This window comes from Haliaeetus leucocephalus, unplaced genomic scaffold (genome assembly GCF_000737465.1).
Source record: "Haliaeetus leucocephalus isolate CR32 unplaced genomic scaffold, Haliaeetus_leucocephalus-4.0 Scaffold395, whole genome shotgun sequence".
Classification (NCBI taxonomy): domain Eukaryota; kingdom Metazoa; phylum Chordata; class Aves; order Accipitriformes; family Accipitridae; genus Haliaeetus; species Haliaeetus leucocephalus.
The window spans coordinates 8774418-8795292 of NW_010972831.1; the positions used below are offsets into that span (position 1 = coordinate 8774418).

Consider the following 20875-nt stretch of genomic DNA (forward strand, 5'->3'; position numbering starts at 1 on the left):
TCCACCCGCGGGCCGTGAGTAGGGGACGGGGACGGGACCGGGGACGGGACCGGGGGGTCTCGCCCCGCGCAAGGCTTGCGAGGAGAAGCGCGATTGAACGGGTCCGGTGGCGGTTTTTTAACAAAATCCAGCACGTAGGGACGGGGACGGGGGCGGGGGAGGAAAACACAGAAAATTAACTAAAATGAAACAGCCCTTAAGAATAATTCAATACTTGCTACCTGCACGACGACTTCCGTTTCTAGTCGAGCCATTCCGTCGGGAAGGAGAACAAACAGGACGATCATTTATCAGCTGGGACTGATATTTAAAAAAAAATTCACATCTCAGATGTACGCGGGCCACTCCTTTCAGTTTCAACGCCCGCAGTCGCAGGGCCACGCAAGAGAAGTCCCTGATCAACTGCTGGCACGGATGATGGTTTTCCCGGCGTGGTACGTTGTGTATTTTGCAGGCTGGCGGGTAGAAGCTGTCGTTCCCGTAGGAGCGTTCGTTCCCACCGTGCCGCCCGCCGCGCCCCGCCTTAGCGCCCTGGAGATGCTGGCAGCGCTGCGCGAGCCACCGCGTGCCCCCCGGGATGGGGCTGGAGTCGCCGCCCGGGTCGCGCTGCGATCCCCGTCTTTGCTCATACTCCTGCCAAAAATGTAAAAGGGAATCGTTACCGCTGTAGAAGCGGGCGCGCTAGCAACCAAATTTATTAGTAAAAATCTCTGGTTCGCTGGGTTTTGACTAAAATTATAGAAGACAATAAATGTCATAAAGCCAATTCAAATAACAGTTGGATAGAAGATAAACAATTAACTCTTGTCATCAGGGTGAGATCAGGCATAACTTCCTATACAAACTTTGCAATTGGTGAATTTGATTTTTGCCATTAGAACTGCCGGTAGAATTACTCCATCATAGAAACCATTTTTAATTAATAGTTAACTAGCAAATCTCCGAACATATCTCTCTGTCCAAAGTCCAACCGAAAGCCGCGCTGGAATTTACATTTCTGTTATGGAAACTAATTGTAACTTGCTAAGCCCAAATTCTTACATCAGGCCGCTCAAGCAGCGGTGGCCAGCCACCAACCCTGCAGTGCAGCGATGTGATGCAGCGGCGCGCTCCCTGACCGAAGGAGGTCCCAGACTCCTCTTAGCTTGGCCAGACCGGGCTGGGGTCGCACCTCCTGCTTAGACAGGGGAAGGACCTGCGAGTACTTGCAACATTGAGTCCACCTCAGCTGGCAATAGGAGGGTCAGAAAGAGGAAAATAACATCTGCCAATGTCAAGGTGCAGATTTTTTGCGGTTTTTCCTTCTAGTAGGAAATGACGTTTCAGGAGTAGTTTTTGGAAAGCAACTGTACTTAATGCTGCTGTAATCCTAAAATTGCCTGTAGTGCAAATGTAACACATACTTAATGGAAAGGGTTCATCACTTTAAAGACTTCAGGAACATAGTCCCTGTTAAAACTAAATTGCAGCATGAAGCCTTGTGTACCAAGATGAGATTCCTCATTTTCCCACTGCAGTGATGGCTTCATCTGACCAGCAGATGAGGGTCACAATTTTTGCCCTGTTGCGGTTGACATTCCGTGTATTAATCTGTTGTTTTGTTCTTTTTTTTTAAGCTGACAGAGTTGTTGCAGTGGTATGCAGCCACCTTTAGAGACCCCATGATGCTCCAGCCCCCAGAGTGGTTTAAGGCGTTTATATATTGCGAAGCCTTCTTACAAATGCCTTTCTTCCCCATTGCAGTATACGCCTTCTTAAAAGGTTGGTATAAAACAAGTGTAAAAGTATGTCCTGTGCAGCATTTCTGTGTAATGCTTGCTTTTTGTACAAGCAGATAAAGTTTATTTATCAGTCTTAAGCAATTATAGGGACGTACCGTGTGGAGTGCTGTGCTGTTTTCATGGCAAGTTTTGTCTGAGAAAGCAGCATAGAAAAAGGCCCGTCAGAAACAAAACCCGTGAGTATAGGCCCTTGTCAGCTGCAGCTGTTTATATGTAACCAGCATCAATGTCTGACATCTGGCATGCTGCCAAGGCAGACAAAGTTCTAGGTCAAGCCTGTGTGCTCTTTTCGTTACTTTAGAACTTTGACAATCACACCATCATTCTAAATTTCCATAAAGGTAGATAATTTTCCTGGGTCGCTACTAGTACTCACGGATTTTTCTGCTAGCTATTTAGTATGACTTATGGCTTATCCCATCAGAGATGTAGTGGTTAATGTTCTGTTAATTTAAAAGCCACCAAATTCTGTTTCAAAATACTCATGTTGTTTCCTTTTTGCTTCTACACAGGTGGCTGCAAATGGATAAGGACTCCTGCAATTATCTACTCCACCCATGTAGCTACAACTTTGTTTGCTATCCTTGCGCATATCCTGTTCCACGATTTCTCAAAGTCTGAGCATTTGGGACCTCAGACACAACGTGAGCGCCTGATTCTACTATCTATATACATGCCATACTTGCTGATACCACTTCTGATTCTCTTTACCATGCTCTACAACCCCTATTATAACCATGTGGAGAAAAGGAAAAGGAAGTAGTCCACTCTAGAAGTTGTACACACAACACTCCTACTGGTTTGGATTCAGCCCCTGTGCTGACGTAGTCCTCTGGGACAAACATCTGTCTTGTGTTGTTGGCTGCAACAGTTTTTACCAGAGCATCTGGCTCCTGCAAGAAAAATGGGAATTGGTTTGAGTTCACAGCTCTCCTTCAATCAGAAATAGCTTTGGCAGACGCCTGTACTAGCAATTCCACGTGGTTTCTGGGCACGCACGGGTGAAGGGACCTCCCTCCTCTCCCACTGTCCGTTTTGTGCGGTACATCTGTAATAGGAAAATGAACTTTTCACCATTTGATGTCTAACTGTGTGATGGGGCAGGGGAAGGAAACTACAGCTGATACTTTTCTTTCAAGTTCCCTTTTTCCAAGATGACTGTTAGAAAACCATTTAAGTAAGAAATTTGTCTTCCAAGAGCATATCCTGCGAAATCTGTAACTGGTTATATACAGATTTGCAAAGCTATGCTTTTGAAGCATTTCAAATCATATAGTAGTTCTTAACTTCCTCGCCCCTCCCTTGAAAATTTCACTTTGCTTTGCTCTGCTTTAGTTTTGATTAATTGTAAATGTCTAATCAGTGATAAACGTGATGAAATCTGGATTTATGAATGCCTGAAGTTAACTTTGTTTGACGATGAGGTGTACTTCTAGAGGATCTTGAAGTACTTCAGGAATTGTAAACAAGGATTTGTAAACTTCTTCCATGAAATCACTTCTAGTATGGTAATAACTAACTAAATGCATTAAACTGCATTTAACCTTCTTCAGGGAATGACTAAAAGGAACTTAAAATGACCATGAGATCGTAGGTAGTTCACACAGTAAATATATGCATAAGTTACAGTAAGTAAAACCTACTACTGATAGAAATTCTGGGGTGGTTGGTTTGGTCTTTTTCAAGTTCTCAGTCTGATCTGCAAGAATCAAACTTGGAGACTTGTGCAAGATTACAGGTCAGGGAGAAGGCTTTTCAGTCACTGCCTGGGTATTTCAGAACTTCACCGGAATAAATTTAAACCTTCCACAGGTTTTGAAAAAAGGCCAACATTTCCGTATTTGGTTGCCTAAAGACAGACATAAAATGCATCTATTTGGACTTCAACACAAGGCCTGATTTTAGATCACAGGCATTCAGTTCTTGGATGTCACATTTGTATTTATAGTTTATGTATACTCCTGGTGTCACTGTAGGCTTAGAATGGTTTGTCTCATCAGTTTGCAGTTCCATCACTAATAACACCCATGAAAGAATTCAACTCTAATATTACTACCTGCACAGACATACCTCAGGCATAGTTTAAAGTTCTCAATTCTGCTGTATTTTCTGCTTTTTTGTGTGTCCATAATTGATCCGTTCTGTTAACCATAAATTTCTGGGGTTTTTTTCCTCTCTATAGAAAAAATAATCTGGTCAATATAGATAAAAGTTACTGCTGCTTGTGTGTTGTGTCTTTACAGACGTGAAAAATACTGCATATAGGACAACCATTACAACTACCCAGGGAGTTGTAAACTCTTCAGCTCAAAAATAACATAGCAGAAGCAACTCATTCTGGTATATCCAGAAAGTCTGAAAACAATAATTTATTTCCTGATTTCTTTGAAAGAGCTGTACAAGTCAAAAAGTGAGAGACATAACATAGCAACAGTAGCATTAATTCAACTATAATTTGAATTAGAACTACTGACTGTACAAAACTTTTATAAAATCAAAGGACAGAACAGTCTTTACATCTGCTAGAAGGCCCTCCTTATTGCCACTTTTAGTGTAATTCACACTGAATTAAAAGACACTTCCATTTGTACAAACCATCTCTTCATTCATACACAGTGAAAAATTGCATATTTTTTAAATTCTCAGGACTCTGGAATGGTCAAGTTTCCAAGTTAGTCTGTTTTTATCTTAAAATCCTCTATTTCTGAAAAATGAATTGGTCAATGAATTCGTTCTGGTCTGCTTCAATTTTACAGAGAGTCTCGTACTCTATTCGGTATCTGAAAGAAAAAACAAATGGTTACCAGCTACATCCAGCCCGACTTACTTAGATGGTTTAGTACAACGCTCACTGGTCTGCGGTGAAGGAAAGCTAGACTACATGTGTAAGTAAGTCAGCTGTAAAGCAGTGGCTGCATGAGTTAGACTTTGCAGTTCTAAAGTGCCTTTACAAGGCAGACACGTGGCATGCTATTACAGTTTTATTGATTTTTTCAACTGCATGATCTCATGCTGCCTCTGTTTATTTAGCCACAGGGTTACCGGAGATGAACCTTCCTTTTGGTGAGTGGCAGACAGGGCCTTAAGTTAACTCTAGGCTTGCAGCTCTGCATTGCTCCACGCGTGCTTTGTGCAGGAGGCCACACCGTCGCTGCAGATGGACTGTTTCAACAAGCTTAGACAGCGTCCTGCAGCCAAGCACAGGTGGCGAGGCCGACTTTCCAGCCTATGTAATGCCCTGACAGTATTTAATAGAAAACTTACCTTTCCAACTGCATCTTTTTCTCAGCTATTAAAGCCTGAAGTTGCTGTTCCTGAGCTTCTCTTTGCTTTGCTATAGACTTCAGCAAATTTCGTGCACCGATGGCCTGTCAAAAGAGGACGGACAGTGAGTGATGTAGCTGTATTGGGATTTTTAAAAAATTTTTTAACCCCTTTCACTACTAGCAGGTTGATTTTGAAGTGTTTCAGCCATGCTAACAATAAAGGAGGGTGATAGCTTAATACTGAATGGCTGGTGAACAGGCAAACAGTCCCTGTAGAGGTGGGGCAGATGAAGGCATTTGAGACTTCCTTCAGCCTCATGGAACAAAAGTCACTGACTCCTCCGGAAGTACAAACTGATCACTGGTGACTAGTCCTACAGATAGACAAGCTCTGGTTATAATTCTTCTCCCCAGAACAATTAAGGAAAAAAGTAATTACCTACAATTCTGCTAAACACTATTTCTATTTCCACAATAACATGGAAAAAATCCACACCACATGGTGACGCACGGAAATACAATACAGAAAATTTCAAAGGTATTTATAGAGCTATTCACTGATCTGGTCTTTAGAAAGCCCTTCTCCTCCTCCCAGAGCCTCTCCTGCCTCTTGAGGACAAAGCTCTACTAGTAGGAGTGATTAAAAAAATATACGTTCTATTTAAGTGCAAATATATACAGAAGCAGGAACAGCAGGACTTTTACATGCAGGAGTAATGTGACACTCTTGAGTGTGTCTGTAAAAGCCTTCTAGACCTTAGTCTGAACTAAAAAGGCCCATGCTTTGATATTGCAGAGAGATGGATGTTAACTGCCATGGAAATGCCTGTATGATACTAACAGAAAAAGATTGCTTAGGTCTGTTTTTTTCACACGCAGTACAGAGTAGAGTACCTGACAAGCCAGCAATTAATTGCACGGTACCTTCATCTTCTCACTTTCCGCAGCTTTTGCCAGTTGGTCAACCAGTTCGATTAAGCTACCCACTATTTTTTGGAATTCTGCTATCTCTGCAAAGAAAAGAAAACCGTTAGGTAAAGTTCAAAACACCCCTGAAGACAACTAATGCTTCTCCGACGCGCTGGCCGCGCACCGCTACGTCCCGAGGTCCTCCCTGCTGTCCGAGGGGCTAGGGAGGGCTTGGGGGGGGTATGTGTGTGTGGGGGAGCCCTCCGTGCCCCGGCTCGCCTCCCTGACCCTTCTCCGAGCTGCCGAGGGGCGCTCGGGCAGGCTGGCGGGGTCCGGGCCACGCTGCTGCTCCGGCTGCGATCCCCTCACAGCTCGGCGGCGGGGCGCGGGGGGGGGGTGGGGGGGGTGCCCACCCAGCCGCTCGCCCCCCCGCGGGACTTACTCTCCAGGAAAACCCCGCACTCCTCCCGGAGCTGCGCCGTCTGCCGCGACACCTCGGGGTCGAGGACCCGCAGCTTGTTCAGCTCGTCGAAGTGGAGGCCCGCCGCGCCCAGCGCCGCCTGCGCCATCTTCCCGAGGGGAGGGGGCGCGTCCCGCAGCCCCCGGCGGGCACCGGGCAGAGCGCCGGCGCTGGCAGGAGCGGGGCCGGGGAAGGGAAGCGGGGGGAAGACGGCCTCTCCTCACCAGAGCGCTCTGGGGGACGCGACCGAGCCCGGCGGGACCCGCGGCCTCCCCGTCACCTCACGGCGGCCGCCACGGCGACAGCCCGCCGATGGCGCGGGGCGCGCTGGGAAATGGAGTCCCGGCGGCGCGGCGGGAAACGTTTCCGGGTCGTGCCGGTCGTTAGCGGGGCGCGGAGGAAATGATCTCAAGCGGGGACCGCCGCGGCGGGTGAGCGAAGGCCGCCGGGGCCCTCCCGGGCCGGGCCCGCCGCTCCTTTGCTTGTTTTTTTTTGCAGGTGCCGGAGCGGAGGGCGCCGGGGCAGGCGGAGCAGCCCTCTCCCCGGGCCTGTAAGGCTTCGTTCGGTGCGTGCCGCGGCCGGCTGCGCTCCCTCCGCAGGCCCGGCCTGGCGGGGCCGGGGTCCCCCCTCTGCCCCGCCGTGAGGGGCCGCGGCGGGGCCTGGCGGTGTCGAAAAGGCGGGAGGGGCCGGAGAGAGCTTGAGCCAAAAGCGCGCCCGGTTGCAGGGGGTTCCCCCCCCGGAGCCGTTAAGGTTGTTCCTTTTTCTGTAAGTTTTCATCAGGGCCCCTTTCCTGACGTGGCGTCGCGCCGTCCTCCTCCTGCCCCCCGCACCGGGCGGGAAGGGAGGGAGGTAGAAAATGTTTGTCGTGTGGTAGCGGGGCTAATCAGAGGTTACGTCGCTGTTTACAGCAAAGGGCTCCTCGCTTATTAGTTAAGGAAGGAGTAATAGTCCCGACTCCCGCTCGGACCGGCTGTCCCGGGGGTTCTGCTCCGTTCCGCGCAGTCGGAGCAGCACGTCGAGGCCTGAAGCGTCAGAACGACCGCAGACCCGTGTTCGGGCAGACGGACGTTGGAGAGCTGTGTGTGCGCCTGGATTTCTCTCGGCCTGGCTGTCTTCCCAAGCATGCCTTTGTTCTTCTGCAGGAGGGATTGCTGAGGGGCCGAAGCAAGGCAGGACGCGGTGACAGACGTGCAGACCGAGGGCGTACGTCCATTGTTACCAGAGGTCTGAGCTGTGGGACAAGGTGTAGTTGCTTCCGTAGGTCTTCATCTGCTTGTTCCTAACGGATTATAGCAAGTGCCTTTGACTAGTTGGGAGGAACTGTGTTACTCACAAGGCTTGGACAACTTCTGATTGATTTCTCTATAACCCTCAGCTGCTTTGTTTGAGTAATTAACTTCTTAGATAACACCACAAGCCTAACACGCAATTTTTGCTCACTGCTGCTTGCTTACCGGTCGGGAGTTACTTTTCTGGCCCGTTCCATGTGTCGCGTGCAGCTGCCTGTGACTCAGATTTGCTCGTGGACCGCTTGGCTCAAGTGATGTAGCTGGAAAAAAAAGTTGTCTCGCCCAGATGTAGGCTGAAGCTTGCTGTTGCGTTTTATAGTGATTAGTTGGAAGTAAAGAGCAATGGCAGCCGGTAGGAGTTCCAGTTAAAGCATTTATAGACAAACTGAGCTTTTCTGGCACTAAAATTCTTAGAATTGGTTTGTGTCTTGATGATCTGCGCAGTGTTTGTGTTGCTTGTTGTTTAATAGACGTTGTTTGTAGTGTTTGCTTAATTAGAGTAATTGAGTTAGGAATTGCAGAATAATGTTACATTTTAGGTGTTCTAAGTTCAGTAGTTATTCAGATCTCTGGCAATTTTAAGGTGCCATCTGTAGCTGCCAAATAAATTGCTGAACAGATGGACGTTTGTGGGGTTTTTTTCTTATGTTGAAAGCTGAGGTGGGGTGAGAAGGAAGAGGTTGTAGGAAGAATAGCAAGATAATTAGCAGGTTATTATATTTATTTATAAAAGGTTGCTCATGTGCCGTAGGCACAGAACGGAGAAGGGAGGAGATATTCATAGTCTGAAAGAGTCTTAAAACAACAACAACAAAAAAGCCAATGGCAAAATGTTTTTGAGAACAATAATTATTTAGAAGAAGGACAGGTAAGAAACTTGTATTTGTACTTTTCTGGTTGAAGAACTCGTATCTGGCACATTAGACAGAGTTTCATTCTTTTATTTGTTTGTTTGCATTTTGAAGTTATTGTCAATGGAAAAATAGGCATAGTGAGACTGGGGAGAGAAAGAAGCAGTGAATGTCTAGCTGGCTTTTTAACTGAGACAAATATTCCAAAGACTGGACATATTTGGTGACGGAGTGGTGTTAATTTTAAAAAAAATTTAAAACTACTTTGAGTGCTCAGCATTCCAGGATGGCGGAAGAAGAGTTTTGAATGAAAGGAGTCGCCAGGAAATAGAACGTGTTATGGTCCAGCATTTCAACATCGAGGCATTTGAAGAGACATTTATAAATGTCTCCAGTTAAAAAACAAAACAACAACAACAAACCCCACACGTATAGATACACACCCCAGCTGAAGGAAGGGCAGAAAAGTCTTCCATTGTGTTTTGGCTCTGCACACTTTAAAAAGAGTTGTGTTCTTCTGGGAAGTTGAGAGGGAGCGGAATTCCAGCTAGCGTTTAAACTCGGACTGCGGTATTGTATGGTGTTTGTAGTCTTGGGTGAAGACTAAATAACAGGAAGCCCAGAGAAGTTCAGTGTGTCTCACTAACAGTAATGCAGCTGCAAGGTGGTGAGCTACCGTTCTGCTGCTAAGTTGTCTGAAAAACAGCTGAATCTTGTTTTGTCAGAATGCATGTAGATGTGCCCTTAGGAATCTACTGAAGGTATTTCGTCTTTAATGTGGGCTTCATGTTTTTGTTGTAAATGGAAATTCCAGGCTTCTGGGTTGATCTTGCGCGTTTCTGTTTCAGGGGCCCAGTGGTTATGACCGCTTTTGCCTTGCCGTCCTCGTCTGGTGACTCGTGACTCTTCACCAATCACGGCGGAATCCGTCAAGCCCACGCTCTGCAGGGTTGTCATCTACCTACAGAAGGAGATGTCGGGGGACACGTGTCTAACCACCACCCTTTGTCCAGCTGCAGGGCCCAAGCCCAAAACTTGCAGCTTCAAAGGCGGCAGCCTTGGTAACAAGTATGTGCGACTGAATGTTGGGGGCTCTTTATATTACACTACAGTACAAGTACTGACCAGGCATGACACAATGCTTAAGGCCATGTTCAGCGGCAGAATGGAGGTGCTCACAGACAAGGAAGGTAAGGGAATGTCTTTTGTTGTTGACAATTTTGTAGAACAACTGGGTTTTGGTGGAGGTCTTTTAAATATCTTAAGACTACGCTCAGTTAAGGATGTAGGGAAAGATACATTCCAAAAATAGCTCAGAACATTAGGCAGCCAACTCCCATTGGTGCTAACAATCCTCTGTCCTTTATAAAAATGTTCTTTTGTTACTAAAATTAACTAGCGGAAGGACTGGTTCTCTTTCCTACGATCACAGCTGGTATGCAGATTGTTGATGTTACGAAGACTGAACAGACAGTGTGTGGGTTGTCATTTATGTGGTGTCATGTGTTGGCATCATTCAAAATGCGTACATGGGGAGGGACATTCAGTTTTCATCTTTAGAACTCAGAATAGCCTTGCTTGCTCTGTTGAAAATTCTTTTTTTCCTCCTCCCAGTAGAATGTTCTGCTTGTGGCTTACGATGCTGTGACAGTATTTAGACGTCACTCAAGCAGTATGTCACCTCCTGCTCGACACTGAATATTGTCATTATAAAAATCCATAATACATTATCAAGCGTAGAACAAGAAAGACAACCAATATCAGCAATGGCTATGAGTGCTTTCATTTTCCTCTCTTTGGTAGTCCGGGGCAAAATGACACCTTTGGAATGAGAGTTGTGGCACTGTGGAGAAGAGGCTGAGAGAGGTTGGCAAGCATTTAACCGCTTGGCGTTTCTGAACACTCGTATGCAAAAGCTCTTCTGCATGCCCAGATTACATCAGCTTAAACTCAATGCGCAGCAGTGTGTTTACTTAAACTGAAACAACTCCTTGTGGATTTTGCGTACCATTTAAACCAAGTTCCCCTTGAGTAGGCTGGGTCTTGTTGAGTGTTACATACAACTAAATCCATTTAGTCCAGCAGTTTTGTATAAGAGCCTCAGCCTGAATGGAAAACAAGGTTCATGTTCTGACAGCTGCAGCTGTAGAATCTAGCAGTGGTTTAGCTTATTTTCCTATGTTGTTTTCTGTACCTAGGTCCCAGAATAACACTTTTTTGCCTGCCTTCCATGTTATGGAAAAGGGTTTGGCGCTGTATTAAGCCCTCTGCTTGTGTGTGTCCTGCATTGCTATTGTTTGCCAGCAAGTCAGACATCCTGTTTCCTAGTGAATGTGGCTTCAGGGATGTTTTAGAATTGCAAGAACTGTCTGTTGACTGCTGTTTCCTGTGCTGCATCCCCTCTCTGCTCCCTCCTGATCTGTCTCTGTCCTGTTCTTTGCTCCTGTTTGGAGACTAGAACAGCTTTTTTCCCATACTGGGTTTTCTGGGCTATCTATCTTTTAGCATCTTCGGAACACTTCTGTCTCTTTAACTCCGAACAACAGCAGAAGATGTGGTTGGAAAACTGCCAAATCCTTCTCATTAAGCCACAGAACTTATCCCAAATCTACTTGTTGCAAACATTTGTGAATTCTCTCTTCTAGTCTTTCCTTGGCTTGCTTAGTGATAAGTTGCTAATTGCCCACCATTACACTGTAGCAGCAGTTAATACATTTATTCCCATACGAATATAGCACACCTCCTTTTTGGTGGGAATATGACAAGCCTCTGAAGAAAAGAAGCAACCTATCTAACAATAAGCTTTTTTTTGCACACCCCCTCCCCCCCCTGGTTTGAATGGCTTGGACAGTCAGTTAAATAGATGTAAATTAGACTTCCTATAGTAGTTAAAAAGGTTCATTCCTTTAATCAGAACCTAATACAAAAAAGATGAAGCGAGATAATAATTTTGGTCAGGTAACCCACTGATGATCAGTTGATACAGCACAGTCAGGTTCCTGCAGCAGTTTTAGTGTTTTGTGATAGGAAGCCAAGAATTTTTAGCTCGAGGCTTTTCTTTTGGGGTGCTGGAAAGTAGTGAGAACATACAGGAGGTACCAAAGGAGTGGTTCCACTGTCAGTTTCTGTTCTGTAATCAACTTCAATTTGCTCAAAGTCAGTAAGGACTTCCACTGAATGAAATGGGAAGAGTATCATGTGCAGTTTCAGGAAACATTAGGCTTATTTAACCTCTCCGAGGAGCTTTCTCTTCCCCCCTAGTGTTAAGGTGATTGAAATGATGCAATCATTATTTTTCAGGCTGGATCCTTATAGACCGTTGTGGGAAGCACTTTGGAACAATTTTAAACTATCTCCGAGATGACACGATTGCACTTCCAAAACACAGACAGGAGATCAAAGAGTTGATGGCAGAAGCCAAATACTATCTCATTCAGGGCTTAGTGGACATGTGCCAAGCAGCCCTGCAGGTAAGAAACAGAAGTAGCCTGTAAAGTTTTTTGTGGGTGTTTTACTTATAAAATTTATCAAGACAACTTGAGAGAGTATTTCATGGCCTTAGAGACGGCATCGAGTCTTAGATGCACAAGATGGCCTGGAAATAAAATGAGACAGTAGACAGGTAAGTTGTAAGAGCTTATCCAGTACATTTATCAAAGCCATAGTTATCCTTGCTCTGTATGCACACCTGAGATCCTGTGATGCTTTGAGTAAGAGATGAAATGTTTTCAGACCCATGTGCTACCATGGCATGGCCTTCCAGGCCACAGGTGCCTGTGCTCTGAAGTCATTTAGTGCAAGTAGTGAGGCAGCTGCATTACCAAGGGAGCTATTTCTTTGTAAGAAGAGAAAGATTGTCCCCTGGTTAGATTATATGAATCTAGAATGTGCAAGATGTGGGTCTGAGTTCCTGTCATTTTGGAGATGTCTGGTGTGACAATGGGTAAATCATTTCCCTTTGTGCTTCTGTTCGGTTGTCCAGCTGCCCCCTCGCAATGGGGACAGTAGCACTTTTCTGCTTCACAGGTATGCCAGGAGGATGAATAAAGTAGAAACTGTATTGACAATTTGTCATTTAAATAGAGGAACTGATTCTTTTCTGTTTCTTTTTTATATATTTTATTTAGGAAATAGATAGTGAATTAGTTCCTCTTGTGTGAAATGAAATAAAAGCCAGAAATTTAAAGGAGACTGATTGAATAAACATTATTATTTTGAGCATATGTTTTAAAAGGCCTTATGGCATTTGTCTAAATTTCTCCCAAGTTATGTCACTTCTAATTAGAGAGTATTTATAGGCAGAATGGGTTTGAATCTTTGAAAACATGGTACCTTTTTTCTAAGTTTGAATCTTAATGGAGAAAAACACCTATATGGTAAGCACTGAGTACTTTAAGGACTTTTCTTCATATCAGTTTTGCAAATATGTAAGCCCATAGTGGCTTTATTCACTTTATGAGTCCGTATGCATTCAGCTGATTGCAATTAGCTTGTTCTGCCAACCTTTCAATAAGGTTAGCCCAGATGCAATATATATAACTTATTATTAGTCTCAGCATTGTGAAATGAATGTTTCTTGCAGGGCAAAACTTAGTAATTCATAAATGCCTCACATACTAGGTTGAAAATACTTCTTGTATCCCCGAAAGAAATGCAAAGCCCCACTGACAATTTTCCTTCCAGTTTGGAATTTAAAACCTTTTTTCTAACAACAAATGTTCTAAGGCTTTCCTATTAGCTATTGAGCTTTCCTTAACTTGCTACATGAGGAATCTGGAGTCACAGGCTGTGCTACATGCTCTTGATTGTTGCTTTTGTATCACAAGGGGCTGAAGTCCATTTTAGTGACATGCTGTTCTAAATGTTCAGTTCACAGTGGCTGATATTCTTACATACTGCAGTGTTTTGAGTTGGTTAAAACTAGTGCAAACTCCTACTATCCTTTTCTTCAAAAAAGGATAGAATAATAAACCCACTTAAACCAAATATGACTTGAGCTTAGGGTCCTTGCTGTAGCTAAGAAGGACATCCACCTGCATCCCAATGTTTCAATTACTGCTGCCTTCTGGGGATAAGAAATCCCTCCGCTGTATTTCTGGGTTGCAGATCAAGGTAATGCTGTGTGGTTACTATAGCAACACAGAGCTTTTTTTTTTTTTTTTTCCCCCTTGCATCGCAGGATTTGGGAATATGGCTGGAGGGGTTGGAGAAAACAGCAGGAGCAGATGTTAGCTTTAGCATTTATCTCTCTCGAGTTTATTTCCTCTCTCTCTTCTTTCTTCAAAACAGGACAAGAAAGACTTGTATGAACCTGTCTGTAGCATCCCTATTATCACATCTCCAAAAGAAGAAGAGAGACTGATAGAATCATCAATGAAAGTAACTACTTTTCCACAACTATCCAGTGAGAAACTGAATTTTTGCTAAATGTATTCAAACACAGAACTTATATTTTCTGTTTTTTCTCTTTCTCTCCCAATAGCCTGTTGTTAAGCTGCTTTATAATAGAAGCAACAATAAATACTCCTACACCAGGTATGTCAGGTTTTTTCCCCCACTGTAATGGGAAAGTTTCCCTTTGACTATGGGAATGGAGGAAGATGTGATACGACCTAACTTGTTTGGGGTTTTTTTGTTTGGTTTGTTTTGGGGTTTTTTTTGCTTACAGTGGTGCTCTTCTATGGATTTGAGCACAGTTATTTTTGACTGACATGAATCTAAATCAGGGGAGAACACAATAAACTGTATCTGTTGAAGTTTAGTGTACAGTTCAGTTGTGTGAGAAGAAACAAGGACAGGATGAGGCTATTAATATTGGCTGAAACTAGATGTGACTTGGGTAATGCAACACAAACTGGTCTGCAGAGCATTACCTTGTCAATGCAAAGCTAATGCAGCCATGATTCCCGCCTTGTCAGTTTAGCTATACTTTTGAGTCTGCATATAGCTGTGCCAGCACTCTTTTATTCTGACCTACAGACATTCTTGATGTTCCAGCGCCTTCAGTGCCTCTAAATGAATTAATTATTTGGTTACAAAGGAAAATATCTGTTCTGCTCAGGAGCAACCTAGTTAGGGCCAGGGCAGTAGTTTTCTGGCTTTCCTCCTGTATAAAATAACATTTAGTTCTATGCTGCAACTATCATGATCCCTTTGTTATGATGCTATTAGAATGGCTTTGGATTTTCCCAAACCAGTCATTGAAACGATGCGAGTAATCCTTTATGCTATGCAGAATCCTCATTTTCAGCCTTTTCAATGTGAGATACAATCTTGGAAGCTTTTTTTCTCTGGACAAACTGATGGTCTATCTGTCAGAGAGATGGATTCTAACAATCATGCTATTTCAGGTAGTCGGGAAATGCTACCTGTGGGAGTGCTGAAGAGCAGCCTGTTTTTCAGCAAACTGCATTTGTATCTGCCAGTCATATTGGACTCCTCCCTGTTACCCTTTAGCTTACAGCAGTGATGCTAAAGCAAGCACAGAATAGCATATTAGTCACCATGGGTCTGGAAACATAAACGTACTAGTAATGAGAGCAACAGAATCCTGGATACCAGGAGGTGCTGGTATCTCAACTAGCTGTAGGGTTCTAATTATTCCTTGCGCATGAATCTGCATGCCTTGAGGGTGTTTAAATGAGGCATCTTTATTTAAAATTCCACACTGGCTGCTAGCAAGCAAAGATTTTTTTTCCTTCTATTCTTCCTAATCAACAGTATAAAAGGAGCTTTCTCAGTTATGTTGTCAGTGTGGTCTAATAACATATAAATGGATGAAGACTTCCACATTCTTTTCCCAGCTCTGCCACTTGATGGAGGCTGGGACTTGTCAGTGGCTGAATCGCAAGTTGCTTTATCAACTGATTCTTGCGAGCTGAAGGTTTTATCTGGTTGCAGATCATTCTTTTTTGATTTAGGTCTGAACAGAAATACTTCTTAGACTACGTATTTTATGTAAAGCCCAGTCGGCTTTTCTTATTAGCAGTGTCTTGATTCACAAGTATTTCATAGCCTTCCTGGACCACTTGCAAAAGTTAAGATACTGCATACAAAAGTACAATGTCATGTCTCTGGGTAGATTCTTGGCAGCAAGGTATGAACCTTGAGCTTATGGGTCCAAAGAGTAAGCAATTTCACTGTTAAAGCTAGCAAGGTTGGCTTTGTTGTCTAGGCGATAATACATTCACCAATTTCCACACATCCGCATATAATTTCCCAGCCACCTATAAAAAGAGACAAAGGGGCAGAGTACTTAATTTCAATACAGCTGCATTCAAGCTGATGTCAAAGGAGTAGGGCTTTTAGATTTGGGTTGGTGTCTTTTGTTTTTTTTACTTAATCAAATTGGACATTGATTGGCCATGATGTTGTTAAAGTAAAATATTTTAAATTTTAAGAATAGCTTTCTGATAGCTTTACTTGACTTTAAAGCTATAATACAGTGTATATTTTTTTTTTCTCTAGAACATCTAGATCTTGCTTTGAAAAGTAATTAAGATCCTACATTGTGTTGGCTGTCAGTAAAACTTAAGTTTCCTAAATAATGTATATTATTTTGTAATTTGAAATTTGTATATGCTATCACTAGTGTTACGTGCAGAACACCTTGCTTTTTAGCTGGCCTTCTAACATGCATTGACTCTTTGGACTTCTGCTGTTACTAAGCTAAAGAGAACTGTAGTTAGCATGTGATTTAATTGTCTTGAGTGTCAGTCAAAAGATAGTTGTAGATAGTTGATGTAATGATTTGGGGAAATTGTGCTGTCGTTATTAATTATATAACTTGACCTCTAAAAGCTGGTGTGTTTGCTCATGGGGATCAGAGCATCTTATTTGTATCTGAAATTGGCTATTACCCTGTCTTTTCTTGGCAGCATATGGTAATGAGTCACTGCTTATTTGTATTCTGCAGTTAGATCAATGCTTAAAACTGTGGTGGAATAGGCATATAAATTCTGTAGAGATGGCCAGTTGAAAAACGGCAAAAACCATATTCCTTCTTTTGTTGCTGTGTTTCAGTAACTCAGATGACAACTTACTGAAGAACATAGAACTGTTTGACAAACTATCTCTCCGATTCAACGGCAGAGTTCTTTTCATTAAGGATGTTATAGGGGATGAAATCTGCTGCTGGTCTTTCTATGGACAGGGTCGGAAACTTGCTGAAGTCTGTTGTACCTCTATAGTGTATGCTACAGAGAAGAAGCAAACCAAGGTAATGGAGTTTTACCCATCTGTCTCTTATGGTTTAAAAAAAAAAAAAAAAAAATTGATGATACATTGCAGAAAGATACAGATTTTGTATAACTTAAGCCAAATTGCTAGGGGCAAGCAATATCACTTGTTGGAAAAGCTTTGATACCAGCTCTCCTGAATATTGACTGGAATCGATGGTCAGTGACATTGAAATTACTAGAATGGCTTGCTGCTTAGGGGGCTGCAGGATGAGCTGCCATCTAGGTAAAAGATGCTGCATACTAGATAGAATTCAGAGAAGACTAAACATGGTAGCAGGTTTGAAGGAAAGGCTGAGAATAGCAATTCTGAAAGCATGTGCATTTTAGCACTAGTCTCTTAAAGTTGATGGACTTTGTGTCCCTAAAGCATGTAAATGCCTTGGAATTCTTTTCTAATTAAATGGAGTAAAGATCTAATTCTGCTCCTAATTATACCTACATAAGTTTACTTCATTGCAGTTACTTTGTACTGTGTTTCACTTGCACTGATGTAATCATTGTATGTAATTGGACTAAATGGTTGCATCTGGGAGTATAAATTTCTTCAGAGTGTTGGAAGATACATGCCAAAAAGGAGAAGGCTGAAACTGATCTGTCCCAGCCTGAATAACTGAAGTGGATGGGATGAAATTAATGAAAAGGAAACTTGAGCTCAGACACTGTTTAGAAACATGGTATATTTATTATCGTTGTGTTTTTATGTGCAAAACTACAGAATATCTGTTTAAAAAAAAAAAAGTTCAGCAGGAGTGCAGATTCCCAATAATCAACCTATCTTGATTTCCCCACACTTCCAGCAATTCTTCTCATAGTCTTCCCACCTCTGATTTTGCAAAGGTTACCTAAAGACTTGCTTTCAAGCACAGTACGTCCTAAAGAGATGAGTTGCATGCATGAAAATATGATAATGATTAGCATGATAAATCTACAGAGTTTCCCTAACTTCAGGAGTTAACTTTTGACTTGCAGTGGTGCAGGTAAGGTGACCAGCTCCAACATTAGCACTTAAGAATCAGAAATACTGTTTTCCATTCTAGAATGATCTAAAAGCAGAGGTGAGGTAGGCACGCTGGTGGTGGGAATAATCCTCTACTAGGAATTGGACTGCTTTGCTCATCTTTCTTGTTTACAGTTGTTTTACTCTCTTCATAGTGTATGTCTTTTTATGGCTCAAATATCTTTTTACTTATGGGTAAGTGTTCCAGTCATGTTATCCCATATAGATCTGGAAAAGGACATGTGCTGTTTTTTGTAGGTTGAATTCCCTGAGGCACGAATTTATGAGGAAACACTAAATGTCTTGCTATATGAAACACCACGGGTTCCTGATAACTCTCTGCTGGAAGCAACAAGTAGGAGCCGAAGCCAGGCATCTCACAGTGAGGATGATGAGGGTTTTGAACTTCGTGACCGAGTGCGCCGAATCCATGTGAAGAGATATAGCACCTATGATGACCGTCAGCTTGGCCACTAGCATATCAGTCGAGGAGTAAGGGTTTGGTGTCAAGGCTTGTATCGATATTCTTTGAGGGAGATCAGGAAGTAGGGAGGGATCAGTTGGACTCTGGATTGATCTTCATTTGGCTTCTTGGCTCCCTAGAGAAGCAAATGGGCATTTTGTGCGCACAAAGCAACACTAAAGGCCAAGGGCTTTGAGAACTAAGATGTTAATTTTGCACCATGTGCTTTAAATACAGACTGGCCCCCTTTTCATGCCACGTGAGGAACGGAATTCAGAACACTGATTCTGACAGTTTGTGGTTGCTCTTGCATATCTAATGACTTGCCAGTTTTCTTACTTCCTGTGAGAAGTACTGCTTTTCCTGAATAAGATGGTGTGATTTGAAAAATCTTTTTCCAGATACCTGCCCTTTTAGGGTTTTGTATAATGGAACTTCCAGTTTTTAAATGAAGATACTGAAGGGGGGGTGGAGAGAACTTGAACATGACTACTCATAGTAGTAGTGCAAACACTACATCTGATAACCCCCCAGAAGAAATGGTTAGGTATCCAGTAGTCAGATGCACTGCACAGGTGATTTCTCCCACCTCTTTCCCCCAGTACACGTACAAAAGTTTGTATTCCAAGATAGCTGTCTAAAACTCATTAATTCTAAGGTAAGCTCTTCCAAAGAGGTAAGAGTCAAGTCATCAGAAAAGCTGCCCTTGTGAAAAATGAGAAAACTTTGAAAATTTAAATATGTATGTCATGATTTGTCTTGGGAGATGGGGAAATGGGTATGGTGAAGGGAGAAACTTCCTCAAGTAAGAAAACTTGAGGAATAAATTGTGGCAGGGTTGCCATTGTTTAGGCTTGTGATAGTCTAATCCTGTTTATATAAAAACAACGGCAATCTGGGGAATTAGTTTTACATTAGTTTCCTCCTGTGGCCCAAAAGTGCTATTTAATGTTAAATTTCTCAAGCAGCAGGGGAAAAATTGCAGTGACTGGGGAAGTACAGTCTAAACGTTTTATAAGGCTAGATAATGTTCACATACTGAAGGGTGATTTCAAGTTTTGTGCTCTGAATCCCTTCTAGAGCATAGAATTTGAAGTGGAAAAAGAAGAATAGTCATAGAAATTTTGTTCTAGCATGAAACTGCAACAGGCTTTGGACACAGGAGAAAAATAGCTTATACTAAATTTTAAACTGAAATAATTACTTTTATTCTGAGTGCTTGGCTGGGTGCTAATTGTAAAGGGCCTTTGAAAAGTTTGGAGTCAAGGCTGCTCTGCAAATTGGGTGTCTGGAAACAGTTTCAAGTTTAGTAGGAAAAGGTGTTACTGTATTTTTAAATGTTTGCTTGTAGGTTTCAGCTGTAGGTTGCAGATTCAAATTTTACCACTGTCATAAACAGTTATTACTTGATGGCTGTTCAGTGGCAGCTATGGATATGTGACAGTGGTGGAGCATGCTCCACAACTGCTTTTATGCTCCCATATTGTACGTGAACAGGGAAGCTTCGGATTCTGCAACGGTTAGTCTTGAACTGCTTTGACTGGTGCCAAATCTACCTATAAGTTTTAAAGCATATTACTGCAAAAGCCTGACAAGAGGTGAAGTCATAAGCAGAATTAAGATGGTAGATGGTTTGGTAGTAATAGAAGCAGGGGAGGGAACAAAAAAATTATTTTCACTCAATTAGGCTTTTGAAAATGAAATTGTTGAGGCTTGGTAAGAAAACACTAATGGCTGCAAACTTTCAGGACTTTATTGCCTAGCCAGACCTACATGTGGCAGGCATTCACTTAGCTCTCCTTACATTTGGGAAGTAGCGTTGCCACAGTAATGCACCTGCCTTTTTTTGAAAGGCCTCTTTAAAACTCTGATAACCTCTTTTCTTTTTATCTTGCTTTCTGTAAGTTGTTTTCCAGCTGGTTTTTCTATTGTGCCAGTGAAAATACAGCTACTGAAATTAGTTTTGACGAAGGCTTTTGTGTTTGTTTGGGGTTTTTTTTCTTTACTTCTGCTAGAGTGTGATGTGGATTTTTTTTTAATTTATTCCCCCCCCCCACTAACACTGTTTCAATTACACTGTGGTGGATGCTTGGAAGCTACTAGCAGAGCCTATAGTGCTAGTGTCTTTGTGCTGTACTTAATAGCTTCAATTTATTCTCTTGTACTTTTTTTCCATCTTGTAACAAATAAGACTGCCATTTAAAAATCAAGTGTAGCACTTCTGTTTCTTGGCAAATGATTTATATTATTTTTTTCTTGTTACTATCATAGTGAACATTAACAGATTAAGTAAGTGATGCTGGTAGCCTTGCAAAATCATGTTTAAAGGAAGTTATAAGCAGGAAAATGTCATCTTTGCATTTCTTTTCTCTGGGGAGTACAAGCATGGGAAGGAGTGTGTGAAAGATAATTGAGTGTCAGATCTGTGTGCTAGTCCAGAGGCTTTCATTCCGTGTTGGATTCTGTACTCCCAGGATTCATATTGCGAATTATTACACTGTAAGAAGCAGAGAAAAGCTTGTGTTTTGGTTTAGTTGGCTTCCTTTTCCCTGACTCCCGTAGCCAACAAGTAGTATTAATTTCAGATTTGAATTTAGATTAAATTAATCTTGGAAACTG

The 20875-nt window shown here is 42.7% G+C and overlaps 3 protein-coding genes across 8 annotated transcripts in view; 2 read left to right on the forward strand and 1 right to left on the reverse strand.

Annotated features, from left to right (window-relative positions):
- IFT20 (intraflagellar transport 20) overlaps positions 1-6578 on the reverse strand; it is a 9964-nt gene extending 3386 nt beyond the window's left edge. The window contains exons 1-7 of one of the 2 annotated variants that reach the window (XM_010573862.1): positions 6399-6578; positions 5972-6057; positions 5046-5149; positions 3852-4561; positions 3425-3630; positions 2568-2674; positions 222-633 (exon numbers count right to left, since the gene is read on the reverse strand). In XM_010573862.1, coding sequence (XP_010572164.1) covers positions 4480-4561; positions 5046-5149; positions 5972-6057; positions 6399-6525 — 399 coding nt within the window. In that variant the 5' untranslated portion in view covers positions 6526-6578 and the 3' untranslated portion in view covers positions 222-633; positions 2568-2674; positions 3425-3630; positions 3852-4479. Of the gene's footprint in view, positions 1-218; positions 634-2567; positions 2675-3424; positions 4562-5045; positions 5150-5971; positions 6058-6398 lie in introns of both variants that reach the window. The other variant, XM_010573861.1, reaches the window with a different exon arrangement.
- On the forward strand, positions 1590-2576 carry TMEM97 (transmembrane protein 97; the record flags this gene model as incomplete). The annotated part of the gene is made up of 2 exons (XM_010573968.1): positions 1590-1761; positions 2294-2576. Coding segments are annotated over 2 exons (423 nt in total), but the record flags the coding sequence as incomplete, so codon positions are not given.
- A 217-nt stretch (positions 6579-6795) lies between the features above and the next one.
- TNFAIP1 (tumor necrosis factor, alpha-induced protein 1 (endothelial)) lies at positions 6796-20276 on the forward strand. Of its 5 annotated transcripts, none has more exons than XM_010573868.1 (7): positions 6796-6847; positions 9405-9746; positions 11857-12026; positions 13846-13935; positions 14039-14091; positions 16579-16774; positions 18052-20276. In XM_010573868.1, the coding sequence occupies exons 2-7, from the start codon at positions 9530-9532 to the stop codon at positions 18268-18270; spliced, it is 945 nt and encodes a 314-aa protein (XP_010572170.1). In that variant the 5' UTR covers positions 6796-6847; positions 9405-9529; the 3' UTR covers positions 18271-20276. The 5 variants fall into 5 exon arrangements, with proteins under 5 accessions (XP_010572170.1, XP_010572173.1, XP_010572169.1 ...); XM_010573871.1 differs by lacking the exon at positions 6796-6847 and adding an exon at positions 6966-6981; XM_010573867.1 differs by lacking the exon at positions 6796-6847 and adding an exon at positions 7108-7640.
- The last annotated feature ends 599 nt before the right edge of the window (positions 20277-20875 follow it).

Excerpts from the sequence above, each read along its gene's own strand:
- TNFAIP1 (XM_010573868.1), top strand. The coding sequence starts at position 9,530 with ATGTCGGGGGACACGTGTCTAACCACCACCCTTTGTCCAGCTGCAGGG. Across the intron at positions 14,092-16,578 it reads AATAAATACTCCTACACCAG|TAACTCAGATGACAACTTAC; the intron begins GTATGTCAGGTT and ends GCTGTGTTTCAG. Across the intron at positions 16,775-18,051 it reads CAGAGAAGAAGCAAACCAAG|GTTGAATTCCCTGAGGCACG; the intron begins GTAATGGAGTTT and ends TGTTTTTTGTAG.